This window comes from Siphateles boraxobius, unplaced genomic scaffold (genome assembly GCF_051911475.1).
Source record: "Siphateles boraxobius isolate OS27281-9 unplaced genomic scaffold, OSU_SipBor_1 164, whole genome shotgun sequence".
NCBI classification, from domain to species: domain Eukaryota; kingdom Metazoa; phylum Chordata; class Actinopteri; order Cypriniformes; family Leuciscidae; genus Siphateles; species Siphateles boraxobius.
In genome coordinates, this window is record NW_027508771.1 from 310434 (window position 1) to 324126 (window position 13693).

The following is a 13693-nucleotide window of genomic DNA, read 5'->3' on the forward strand; positions in this document are numbered from 1 at the left end:
CCAATAGAGTTCAGAAGGCCAATCCCAATGCGTCTTTTTCGTTATCTATATGTATATTAAAATCACCAACAATTAGGTATTTATCTGCAGCCAGTTCTAACTCCGATAAAAAATTTCACTCTCCACACTCACCGATCCTACTCACTACAGTTGTTGATGAACTTGTAAAAGGCGCAAGCAAAATAAATAAATAAAGAGTGCACGGATGGCACGTTAACAGGCTAGCGATTACTAGTGTGTTGTGCTAGCAACGATTTAGATTGAAGCTAGCGATATCAGGTTAATATGTGATGTTGAGTAAGTTATATTTAGTAATATAAACAACAGGGAATGATAGTAAATAATGATTCAAAACAGAAAGATATACTAAGCTTACAGACGCAAACCAACTCAGCCGCAGCAGCAGCAAGGTAGTCAGGAGCAATCGATGTCGCGCGCAACGAAGGCTGTTCCAATTCGAAGGCTCCTTCAAATGCGGCCTTCTTTTCCTGGGCAATGAAGGATACAAAAGATGGATTCTTCGTGACCAGTGTTTCCAGGTAGTGTCTAAGATTTCCAGCCCAAAAGCTCTCAAAAACCCAGCCAAATCACTCACTGCCAAAAGAATGTGATAGAATTCTATGGTCATGACAACCAAGGTTTATAAGAACCATTTACCTCCTCAAAACTAATTATTGAAATTAAAGAAATGAATCCATTCTCCTGTATACTGAGTCATAATCATTTGTTACATTTAAAAGAGCAGAAAAAGGCCTCAGTTACCAGGGCTACCATCAGATAAGACTGTTTTATTGGTGTGAAAAATGTGGTCTTGTGGAAAAGCAAAGGCCTTTGGAAAGACACATAAAGCCCAAAAAACAGACAAACTGTTCTATAAATGAACATGCATATCTCCAGAACATTGTGTGTATGATTATTACTGTCCAGTATAGTGTCTGGTATTGGATACCATTTTATGTGTGCTTTATGAGAGAACTACTGTAACCCCACCTATATCATGTCTCCTATCAAATTAATGTTCATTTCACGACTCACACTTTAGTTTACATTACCTCCTCATAGAATGCAGTGTGTGTTTGTTATATTAATCAGAGTACAAAAGGACACCTACTGCCAGACCCATTCTAACCATGCTCCAGACAAAAGGACATAAAACCTCCCAACAGAGGAATTTTCCTGCTTGAAATATTGTACCTTAGCCATTGCTCAAGCCAAAACTCAAGAGGCATGACTTAAGTGGAAGCCCCCACACAGATCCCACTTGCTCTCTTCTTTCTTCTCCTGGTGGCTGTGCATGTGAGACCAGAAACCTGGTCCGACCACGAGATCGTGGGCTGGCAGACCTCAACACATCAAGCCAAGCCCATGTGTAACTTCTTAGACCGTAACAGAGTCAAATAATGTTGAAGATTTTATTATTTAGAAAATAAGTAATTTTGCTATATATTTGGACACAATTATTTCTTCTGTCTTGACTTTGGATTTCCTCTGTGTATGTGAAAGACCTTGAATGGAATGTTGTTTGCTGCAGAAAATTCTATTCTGAGAAGTCACATGGTAAAAGACCTTTACCCAAAACTATCTATAGGGTGTGTTACCTTCTTTGGAAGAAGATGTATGTATATAACTCTGAACCAAAAGATACTCGGGAGCGCACTGGAAGGCCAGAGGGCCAGAGAGCGTTAGAGCGCCGTTCTATGGAACGGGACGGCGTTCGAAAATAAAGTCTAATTATTTCTGGCATCAAAGATCTCTGCGAAGTTATTTTTCAGAAAGATTGAAAACCACAACATTTGGCGCCCAACGTGGGGCTGGTTCAGGAGCTGATGGTCACAAATCAACACAAACTAAAAGTGGCCACAAGGTAACCAGTTTTGCTTAAAAGATTGTGTTGTTCGCCCAGACATTTACTCATTGCGGTAAGACCCTTTAAAAAGCTTCTCCAAATTTAAAGAACTAAAAATTGAAAAGAGGATCTTTGATTCTAGAAATAAGTGTCAATTGTTGTTGATGATGTCAAGTACTGTGTTATAGCGCGGCGGAGCTCCCGTTAGTGTTTGCCTGTGTTTATATAACCTGGTGCAGATTGTATGAATATTGGTACTGCTGATGTGCCGCTAAAGGTTTTGTCATACGTATGTAAGGACTTGAGATGTTTGCTTGTTAAGTTTAACAAGTGTACTGGTTAAGGTTAATCTTTTTTTTTTTATGTTTACTGTAAAGGATAGCAGTTATTGTTTTTTCTTGTCAAGGATGACAAGTGTAATGATAAGAATATCATTAATGATTAAGGCTAATCATTTTCTGCTCGTTAAGGATAACGATACTCATAAGGTTATGAGGTATTTTATCTGTGTTTCTTATTAAGGATAATAAGATAGCATGCGCACAGATAAGTTTAGCTTATGGTTACCGCATTGTTATAGGAATGACATGGACTGCTCAGGTAAGCTAAATTGAATCGCAGAGGTCTGCGATAGTTTTAAAGTTATTTTATCACTGTGTTTGGGAAGTGTATCCGTGATGTATTGTATCCGTGTATCCGTATCCGTGATGACGGGGCAGTCATGGCCTAATGGTAGCAGAGTTGGACTGGTGACCCAAAGGTTGCTGGTTCAATTCCAGTACCGGCAGGAATATGACTGAGGTGTCCTTGAGCAAGGCACCTAACCCCCAATCGCTCCCCGGGCGCCACTCAAGGCTGCCCGCTGCTCCGGGTGTGTGTATCCACGTTTGCAGTGTGTGTGTACACTACTCACTACTCTGCTCCTAATGTGTGTGCACTTACTTGGATGGGTTAAATGCAGAGGTCAAATTCCAAGTATGGGTTACCATACTTGGCCATCACGTGAAAAAAAATAAAAAAATAATTGTTATAAAGACAGTGAGTAACACTGTAAGTAGAATATAGCTTGTGTGTGTGTATGTGGGATCCTGTGTGTCTGCTTGACTGTGCCTGTGGTTAAAAATAGGGGACAAGGAATGTGTGAATGAGCTTGAGGGACAAGTACTGTATAAATGATGTGTAATATAAAAGGAAATAGTAAAAGAAAACAATTGTTTCAAGATATTAATCTTGCAGATTATTGTAGTATGAAATAAGTTAAAATAATAAAATATATATTTAAATTAATAAATATAATAATATATATAAATAGATAAAGATAAATAAAAATGCATGTGCTTAATATATTATATCTTATATCTGAAGACGTCTAAAATTTGTATCTCATTATCCCTGAAGACAAAGTGAGAAAAAAATGATTCCATTGTAGATAATTAAGTTTATGCTAAGTAAAAAATAACTTGTGCAGTGTGCTAAAAGTGAACAAGATTGAGTGACAAACAGCCATAAATAATTTACAGCAATCTTAGAATTGTGGTAATGTGAATTGTTGGAAATGGCTGAGCAAAATTGTATTCACTATGTGAGATTATTTTGAGCACAGCATGCAAATATAGGAGAAAAATTGAAGTCTGATTTTGTGATAGGGAAAATTATTTAATTGTATTATACTCAGAAAATCAAATGTTAGATTATTGATGATGTTGCAATGAAGAAATAGCTTGCTTTTTCCTGCAACGAAGAACTTGCTTTACTAAAAACAGGATGGGAGAACTGCTGTTGTCAACCAGTGATTATTATATAGTATAAAAGAACTAGGAAAAAGATGGTTAAAAAGTGGAATTTAAAAAAAAAGCTAATAGCTCAGGAACAAATATTTATAAAGATTAATTTGATCTATGCAGCTCTCTGAGTGTTCAACTTCAATGATCGCTCTATAGAGACTGCTTCAAATTTAGTTAATTATTAGATTAACTTTATTCATTCTGATTATTCACTGGTCTCATAAGCAATTCTTTATATTCTCTGCTAAACTAACCCTCTCTGCTTTTTCAGTAGGTTCAAGTCCAGCCCTATAAAAAAGAAAGAATACACTGAAAGAGACAAGTGGGTGCTCAACTCACCAAATAGTTCAAACTGAGGCTGGATTTGTTATAGTGAGGGCTATTACATTAAACAACTATAGGGCTAAAAGTATGAGAAAAATTATTCTGTAGCAAAGAAAAAGATAGACACAAAATGTCAAAGAATAATTATTATTGTTTGCAAAACAATGATACTGGTCACTCCATTTTGTTTTGGTAAGTTTTTAGAGATAAAGATTGGAGAAAATTACTCCAAAAGTCCAAAATTATGAAATCGCAAAAAATGCTGTCAGAACTGGGATAATGAGATGGAAATGTTGTTGGCCATGGATCCAAGATTATGCAGAGATCTCCAATTTATTTCATAAAGCAGCTCATGAGCAAAAAAACAAAAAAGAATAGGAAAAATCAGAAAAACAAATGACAAAATGTATTTGAAAAATTACAATTGGCAGGCTTATTATTCTAAAATACTAAGTCTATTAGAATTTGTAAAAAGAAAAAAAAGGATTATAACAATGGTGTTAAACTAAACCTTATGATCATTGACACTTCTCAGTAGTGTTTGACATAGCTGTGTTGACCTGATCAGACCTTGTGGCTAAAATTATAGGATGCCACATTTAGAGCACAACCTGCAAGAATGTATGCTGGCCAGTGTGTGTGTGAGAGAGAAAGAGTGTGTGAATGAGTGAGAGATGGTGTTTGAAGAAACATCTAAGGCAAATCAATTATTTTGCCAATACAGCTGTATTTAAAATGTAACATGTGGGCCCACAGGGCAAATTCTGCCCAATAAAATAATGACCATGGATGGATTTGGTTAAATTTCCTGGTCAGGAACTGAAGTAACAATATGAAAAAACAAAGAATGAAAAGAGAAAAATAAAAATTGAAAAACCAGTGCCACGTGCGCAGCGCATAACATATCTGACTTTCTTTGCAGCATAACACGTCTGCCTTTCTTTTCAGCATATCGTGATTGAGCTGATCTTTGTCAAAAGTATGAAATATTGTCTTGTAACTTTTGTCAAAGTGGGTTGAGTATTGTCCAAGATGCCTAATAAATAATGTGCTAATAGTGGAACTCAAGACAAAGAGATAACTGAGTTGAATTGACTAATTTTAAGAGTACATTGGAAATTTATTGTGAGAAAAATGCAAAAAGTTGCAAATAATGATGAAAAGTCAAATTTATGAAAAACAAATAGGAATATATGGATTAAAGTCCTGCTGTTAATGAAAGCAGAAATGACACCACTCAGCCCACATGACCTTTCTACAGGTAACATCGAGAAGGAAAATGGGACAGATGAGCAGATGATTGAAATCACATGTTATTTTCACTAACAAAAATAATTAAGCTTTAATTTACAGATAGCAGCAGCTCGATTCCAGGAAGGATTCTGGAACAAGTCTAACAAAAAGAACCAGTAACTATGCTTTGTAATTTCAGAGGAAGTGATCAAAAGAGTGACATTTGAGTCCATGCCTCTCAACGTAAAATAAACCAACTGACTTCAGCAACCCCCCACAACGGAAGTGAGGGATCAAGGACAAGCTGACAATGAGAGAAAGGAGTCCATTGCAATGAACGACTCAAGAGTCACCCTGGTGAAGACTAACAGAATGATCAAATCATGAATGGAAAAAGAAGATAAACTTGACAAGAAACACAGTAATGAGAGGAACTGTGCAAAGAAAAGAGAATCAACAGAGATGAGTACAAGCTCAAACAATAGTCAACATCAACCAACTTTCCTATGAATGAATGTTCAGCCCTTGAATAGATTCAGTAGCAACTTAATAATAACCCCACCATAACAAAAATTATTGAAGAGAAAAATATATTAAAGCAACATAGAAAACAATGATAATGAAAAATAGAAAAGAAACTAAAATAATGTTAACAATTAATGTAAGAAATTGATATAGTACAATGGGAATTAAGACAATTCATGAAGGAAAAAATTAGAACTAAAAATAACTTTTAAAATAAATCTTATACTCAGATGAAACTTGTCAATACAAGGTTATACTTAATTAATTTAAGGCTACAGTGAAATTAAAGCAAGTATTAACAAATATTAAATTTTAATTTTAATTGATAAGAATACATTTTGATTCAAAATGCAATTGATTAGTTAAAATGATATCAAGTAGTGCTTGATAGAAAGTATAGAAAGTTTATAGACTTAGAGGAAGTTATTGAAATTCGATAACAAACAGGCCCTTGTGAAAAATCTAAATGGCACCAGTGGGGGGTCAAAATTAGATATTTGGCATTCACTTGAAGGACAGATTGTTGAACCAATGAATACTTTTGAATATTCTCAATCCAGATGCGCAATGGTATTAAACCAGTGCGCAAAGGGGGGAGTAAGGTAGTAAGGTAAACAAATTAATTTAAAGCATTTTTGCAAAGTTTTGTGAAATTTGTGGCAAAAACAAAGTTAAGAAAAGAACAGCGACAAAAATAGGCCATATATCAGTATACCAGAAGAACTATTAAAACACTTGGTAATGGATTATGTGGACATGATATAGATGAGTAAAAGCAATGAAACCAGCAGAGGAGGGGTAGGAACAGAAATTTCTAACAGAGAAGTAATCCTTGGATTGAAAATCTATCAGAAATAAGGTCAGATTATATGTCAACTAAACAGAAGTATTGAAGATTGAAAATAAATTGCATACGAATACAAGGAAGTTTTAATAATGATTAAGTTATAATGCTAATGGTTTAAATGGTTGATAGACAAACTTTTAGATTGTTAGATATAAAGAAAAAGAAGTGTACATATAAGGAATATGTAAGAGTGCAAAAAGTTATTTGCTAGAGTTATTTTTCTAATTGTCTAATGAGTTCATTGAATGACTTTTATGAGATAAATGTAACATTGCTCTGAAGCTTTCTTAGTTAGAGTGATTACATGAGACATAATTAGTTTATTCATGATAGTTTATTTAGAAATTATTAGAAAAGAAGAAAATGTATTCAGTTTAGTCTAGAACTGAGGAGCTACAATGAGAATAGGAAGAAATACGTGAGATTAAAAAGGTCAAAATGGAATTTATTGTTTAAATTTGGTAAAAAAAATAGACAGTAAGTGAAATGTATTGCAATTTATTACAGACAAAGTAGAACAAAAATGCATAATAAATCAATAAGACTACTATAATAAGCAGATATTTATTATAATGCTTTGTCTGCATTAGGAGAAAAACAATTATATGAAAAAAGTAGAATGACTTATGTTTGGTGATCAGTGTTGCACTTTTACTAAATAATATTGTGCAGGGAGGAAAATTTAGCAATTCCGATTGAGTCAAGAAAAACTTAAGAGCAGAAGTTAAGGAGAACTTCATAAAAGTTTGGAAAATTAAGGTTTGCTCAATTAGGGATGTTTTTTGGAGATGCAATGTTGAAAGTGGGTTATTATTCTGTTGTGTACTTTGTATATTAAGATCACTAGTTGGAAAACCACGGTTAAACGAATGGAAATGCGGAAAAAAGATAATGAAAACTAATTTGAGAGGGTGTTGTGGTTTTCCATCTTTCTGAAAAATAACTTCGCAGAGATCTTTGATGCCAGAAATAATTAGACTTTATTTTCGAACGCCGTCCCGTTCCATAGAACGGCGCTCTAACGCTCTCTGGCCCTCTGGCCTTCCAGTGCGCTCCCGAGTATCTTTTGGTTCAGAGTTATATACATACATCTTCTTCCAAAGAAGGTAACACACCCTATAGATAGTTTTGGGTAAAGGTCTTTTACCATGTGACTTCTCAGAATAGAATTTTCTGCAGCAAACAACATTCCATTCAAGGTCTTTCACATACACAGAGGAAATCCAAAGTCACAGACAGAAGAAATAATTGTGTCCAAATATATAGCAAAATTACTTGTTTTCTAAATAATAAAATCTTCTACACTGAAAAAAGTGCACAAGGCATGTCATTACTCTAAAGAAGTTTTTATACTTGATGTAAATCAAAACATTTAATTTTCTGTCTAGGCATCAGTGTAGCATAAAATGTTTGGTTGATTTAAATTAAAAGTAAGTCTTGTTAGTGTAAAGTAAATACATTTCTTTAAATTAAAGTAAAAATATTGGTTTCCTCTGTCACGTGACTTCTAACGTCATCCGTGGTCGTGCGTGAGGACGTTCAGCTTTCCGCCATCTTGTTACACCGCATGGATGAACTCGACGTGGGAAAACGAGAATCAAGAAAATTGGTAAGTAATTTTAAACATACGTTTGGGCGTATTATTAACATTATACATCAGGGCTTGACATTAACACCCGCCATTCGCGGGTGGGTTTCCGCTGTGGCGTGTAACAGTCACTCCCACTAGCCACTTTGGCGGGTTGATTCTTCTCAAAAGGCATCTCTTATACGGTAATCGCGTTGCGCATTAGAACAAACACACGCGATTCTTTTGAGTTAATGAATGCATGTCTAAAAATAATAATGTCTAATAATCAGAAGGCTTTCAGATTAGTCATCGCTGAAACGCGGGAGTTTTGTTCAGAGCGCGCTCTCACTCACTGAAATCTACACTCAAAGCAGAGATGTACGAGCGATGTAAGTTAGCCTCCATAGGATATTTATTAATCATACAGTGATTGACTGTTTTTGTTCTATTTCAGCTGCGAATATAGTTTAAAACAAATATCACAGCAGAACCATAGCACATGTGATGGGACTGCCATAGGATTAACGTCGTTGGACGTTCGATATTCGCATTTATAGAGGTAAAAGCATTTATTTGTATTGAAAAATGTTAAAATGTAAGTGACTAATCCTGAATTTACCATAGTTTTACAATGGTATTTTAGTATGTAGTGTTTTTGAAAATGTTTTAGATGCCCTAATTATACCTTTTGTTGTTTTAATGATTTGTGTGTCTATGTATTTTTACAACCAGTTCTCAAAGAAAAATTTATATTTTTCAGAAGTCTATTTTTTGTTTCTCTTTCTTACAGATTAATGCCGAATTTTTTCGCATCACAACCTTACCTTTACAATCGAGATTTATGGCCTCTTTGGACAGACAGAGCTCTCAGCTTCTCCAGGTTAGTAGGAGCAAAGGTGGTGTCCTCCGTGAAAAAACTAAGGATACTATTAAAGTTATGGATCAGGTATTGGTTACATGCAAACAAAACTGGTTGTGGCAATCAATTTAGTAGTCTTTTGGTATAATAAAAACAATACATCTTAAACATTTTGTAGAGTCTGGACATAGACATCAGAAGAGAGTGCCTGCTGAAGTGCCTGATGATGTACCTTGGTGAAGATGCAAGCTGTCTGATCAAAGAATACCAGGTAATGTAGACAATGCAAACTACTGAAATTTTCTCCAACCATGTTTGCCTTAAAGTTATATTTCACTACCAAGTCAATATTTCCCCATGTTTTACTCGACCTCAAGGCATCATAACTGAATATGGTTACAGGTGCATCTCAATAAATTAGAATGTCGTGGAAAAGTTAATTTATTTCAGTAATTCAACTCAGATTGTGAAACTTGTGTATTAAATAAATTCAGTACACAAAGACTGATGTAGTTTAAAGGAGAATTCTGGTATTTAGCACTTTGGATCTATTTTCTAGTTTGTTTTGGATGAACTAGAGTGGTGGACAGAAATTTTGACGATGGGTCCTGTCTCGACTTTTTGACTCTTTTAGAATCGCCTTTGACTGCTTCAGAGTGGCTGTCTACGGGCATGCACAAACATGTCCTTAAAACAACCCTTAACGTTCGTTTTCAAAACTGTGCAACTCACCGAGTGGTTAGTAGCAACTTTTGAATTAACTTTTTCACAACATTATAATTTATTGAGATGCACCTGTATATTCTTGAAGAACAAAACAGGCTAAGTTATAATCCTACGTATTTTTTTACTTCCAAGCGGTAGAATGGGAGTGAATTGTTGACTTTTTGAAGCTTCAAATACTGCATCCATTGATTAAAAAACTGCTCAACACGGCTCTGTGGTCTTAACAAAGGTCTTCTCAAGCCTTGAGGGTGAGTAAAACGTGGGGATATTTTGATTTGGTAGTGACATATCGCTTTAAAGTAGTTCAAGTAATTGTGTTATAATTTACACATCAGCCTGTGACGTTCTTCCACAGAACACATAAGAATATATTTTGAAGAATGTTGTTAAAGGATTAGTTCACTTTTAAAAAAAACTTTTGCTGATAATTTACTCACCCCCATGTCATCCAAGATGTCCATGTCTTTCTTTCTTCAGTCGAAAAGAAATTAAGGTTTTTGATGAAAACATTCCAGGATTTTTCTCCATATAATGGACTTCAATGGATACCAAACGGTTCAAGGTCCAAATGACAGTTTCAGTGCAGCTTCAAAGGGCTTTAAACGACACCAGACGATGAATAATATGTGGAAGAACTAATCTTTTTTCTAGTCATTTCGTTCATTCAATGAACGCAATGACTCGAAAAAAGATTCGTTCATTTTGATGAACGAGTTCGAACAGGAGAGTCACGAACGCGCAGAACAGAGCAAGGCTAGCATTTGTGCTTATAAAACGTAAACTTTTTTATTTATTTTTGAAATGACCGATCGTTTAGCTAGATAAGACCCTTATTCATCGTCTGGTATCGTTTAAAGCCCTTTGAAGCTGCACTGAAACTGTCATTTGGACCTTGAAACGGTTGGGGTCCATTGAAGTCCATTATATGGAGAAAAGTCCTGGAATGTTTTCATCAAAAACCTTAATTTCTTTTCGACTGAAGAAAGAAAGACATGGACATCTTGGATGACATGGGGGTGAGTAAATTATCAGCAAAAGTTTTTTAAAAGTGAACTAATCCTTTAAGAGCCCCCATTCACTTGCATTGGTTTTGTGTCCACACAATCATAGTGAATGGGGGGCTGTGCTGTTCTGTTACCAACATTGTTCAAAATTCTGCAGAGGACCGTAATTCATACAGGTTTGAAATGACGAGAAATTTAAATGATGACAGAATTTTGATTGTGAATTACTACTTTAATAGGGGTTGGTTCACCCAAAAATGCATTTTGAACACTGTTGAGTAGATTGATAAATGCCTCTGATTGGCCATTGTGGTACTGCACTCAACAAATATGTCTGTGATTGTCTACAATGGTCAACACATGGGAGCGTTTAATTGTACAAGTGTTAAAAGTACGTCTTCACCCAAAAATTTAAATTTTGTCATCACTCTAGTAAATAAACCGTACAAATTTTATTTTTACACTGACCACAAATGAAGATATTTTAATGAAAGTTAGCAACAGACATTTGGGCTCTACATTGACCTTCATAGTAGGACAGCTAACAATTTTGTAATAAATTTTCAGATGAAGGGGTGTTTTTTTCTTTTCTTCCACCACAGTCCCTCAATTACTATCTGTTCTTGTATGTTTTTAGGCTGACCAGAGGGAGGAAGCGGAGAGAGAATTTGAAAAGACCACTATGGCATTTTTTGTGATCCGCGAAAGTGATGCTCTTAGCCGTGCACTGGACATTTCCATTGTCATTGAAGGTGTGGAAGTACTAAAGGAGTTGCCCTCTGTTGCATGTGCCTGTGCCATGATGTTTGGACTCATTTATGCACTGAACTTAAAATATCCTGAAGGACTCAAATATACCTTTGAGGCCTTTCAGAAAATAATCATGGACATAGAAAGTAAGCAGATGAGCCGAAGGGTGCAGAACCTCTCTTCAAAGCTGCAGGAGTAAATTTGTTTCCTTTGACCCAGCTACAATGTTCTGCTGACTGTCAATTTCTTTGAAGATGTTGGAATGTATAAATAAAGCCTTACTAAACCGGATTTGTTTTATCTAGGGTTAGTTAAATAGTTTACCCAAAAATGAAAATTCTTACGTTGTTTACTTATCCTTAAGCTATTCAATTATTTAACTTTAACTTTAAATTTGGTTCAGAGACATTTTATGACAATAATGAGAGAAGTTTCATTTTTGGGTAACCTATTCCATGAAGGTGAAAATACTTCTTTCTTTTTTTCTACCATTGGCTAATTCGGTAGGTGTTTTATTAAGTGTTTGGTTTTACACTGCCCATTTTAAACCACTTTTTGGGCCAAACTTGTTTTAACATCAGAAGAATTCTAAAGGTTTGATTGTGTAGTCAGTTCTAAGTGACTGTTCATGGAAAGATTGCACGTTTCTCTTCGAAACCATAACTGATTCTTATGGTGAATCTACATTGAATCCAATGTGTCTATGTAAATGGATACTAAAAAAATACTATACACATTGTAGAAATGTTTTATGACAAAAATTGTCAAGTTTGTTTACATTGTTAGACAGTGTGTATTTGTATGAGGATACTGTACACATTGTACAATAATTTGTATCATGACAAAATAAATTGTCAAAAGTTTGATGCTTCAAGTCATTTTTCTTAGATGATAAAATTACACATTCTGAAAGTAAATACATTTCTTTATATTACATTAATATTTTAAATTGTATTGGTTTGGATATTTGGTTAGATGTAAAGTAAAATATTTAAGTTAATACAAAGACAAAACATTGAGACATAACTTAAAAACTTTATTTGATTCAAAGATACTTTTTGCTTTGGCTAAGTAATGGATAGTTAATTCTCTTCAAAGTAAAAATTTTAAGTTGATAAAAAGCAATGTAATTAGATGTAACCAGTTGACGCAATTTTTTTACTTTGATCCAATGAGACACTTTTTTCAGTGTACATTCCCTCCTCTGAGGCTTATCTAAGCCTCACTTTCACTAGCTTTTTCCAGAGTGTAATTTCAAAATCCAGCTCCCTCAGTTATGCTACCTGGTGACTCAATTTGAGTCACCCATTCTCCTTTCCAATTACTGGATTAAGCCACCACACTCCGGAGGAGCACTCGAGCCAAACATCTTCTTCCATACATTTTTATTTCTTTTAGTTGTTCTTTCTTTTTTGTTTAATGGAAAAAGTAAAAGAATCGAGTTCTCCCTAATCAGACAAACTTAAACATTGTTATAAGTGTGTGTATACATTTGGTTCAGCATTGCCTGTTATTGACACAGTTATGTAGAGCATATCAAACATAAAAGTCTCTTATACTATTGAAAGTTTTCTTGCGGTGTAGATATCCTCTAGGGTCTTGCTCATCAATCATCATCTTCGTCCTCAATTCCTCATTTAGTGGAATCAACATCCAGGGTCTGTAAATATCAATTTGATTGCCCTCTCAAATTAGTTTTCATTATCTTTTTTCCGCATTTCCATTCGTTTAACCGTGGTTTTCCAACTAGTGATCTTAATATACAAAGTACACAACAGAATAATAACCCACTTTCAATATCCCTAATTGAGCAAACCTTAATTTTCAAAACTTTTCATTAAGTTTTCCTTAACTTCTGCTCTTAAGTTTTTCTTGACTCATCGTAATCGCTAAATTTTCCTCCCTGCATAATATTATTTAGTAAAAGTGCAACACTGATCACCAAACATAAGTCATTCTACTTTTTTCACATAATTGTTTTTCTCCAAATGCAGACAAAGCATTATAATAAATATCTGCTTATTATAGTAGTCTAATTGATTTATTATGCATTTTTGTTCTACTTGATCCATATGACTATTAATTCAAAATATGGCTGGGTAAACATAACTCTCTCGTTTTTATCACTTCTTATGAGAGAATATCATTTCTTAAATTCGAAGAATCCATCTTTTAGTCAGTCAATTTTAGTTAACAGAACACTTTACACCTATCTAATAAATTGC

At 34.6% G+C, this 13693-nt stretch overlaps 1 protein-coding gene across 1 annotated transcript; it reads left to right on the top strand.

The window, feature by feature from the left end:
• The first annotated feature begins 8090 nt into the window (after positions 1 to 8090).
• LOC143740052 (uncharacterized) lies at positions 8091 to 12071 on the top strand. The gene is made up of 5 exons (XM_077232124.1): positions 8091 to 8168; positions 8584 to 8688; positions 8920 to 9009; positions 9167 to 9259; positions 11356 to 12071. Exons 3-5 carry the CDS (start codon positions 8971 to 8973, stop codon positions 11665 to 11667), a joined length of 444 nt encoding a protein of 147 aa, XP_077088239.1. The 5' UTR covers positions 8091 to 8168; positions 8584 to 8688; positions 8920 to 8970; the 3' UTR covers positions 11668 to 12071.
• Positions 12072 to 13693: the final 1622 nt, after the last annotated feature.

Excerpts from the sequence above, each read along its gene's own strand:
- LOC143740052 (XM_077232124.1), top strand. The coding sequence starts at position 8,971 with ATGGCCTCTTTGGACAGACAGAGCTCTCAGCTTCTCCAG. Across the intron at positions 9,010-9,166 it reads AGAGCTCTCAGCTTCTCCAG|AGTCTGGACATAGACATCAG; the intron begins GTTAGTAGGAGC and ends AACATTTTGTAG. Across the intron at positions 9,260-11,355 it reads GTCTGATCAAAGAATACCAG|GCTGACCAGAGGGAGGAAGC; the intron begins GTAATGTAGACA and ends GTATGTTTTTAG.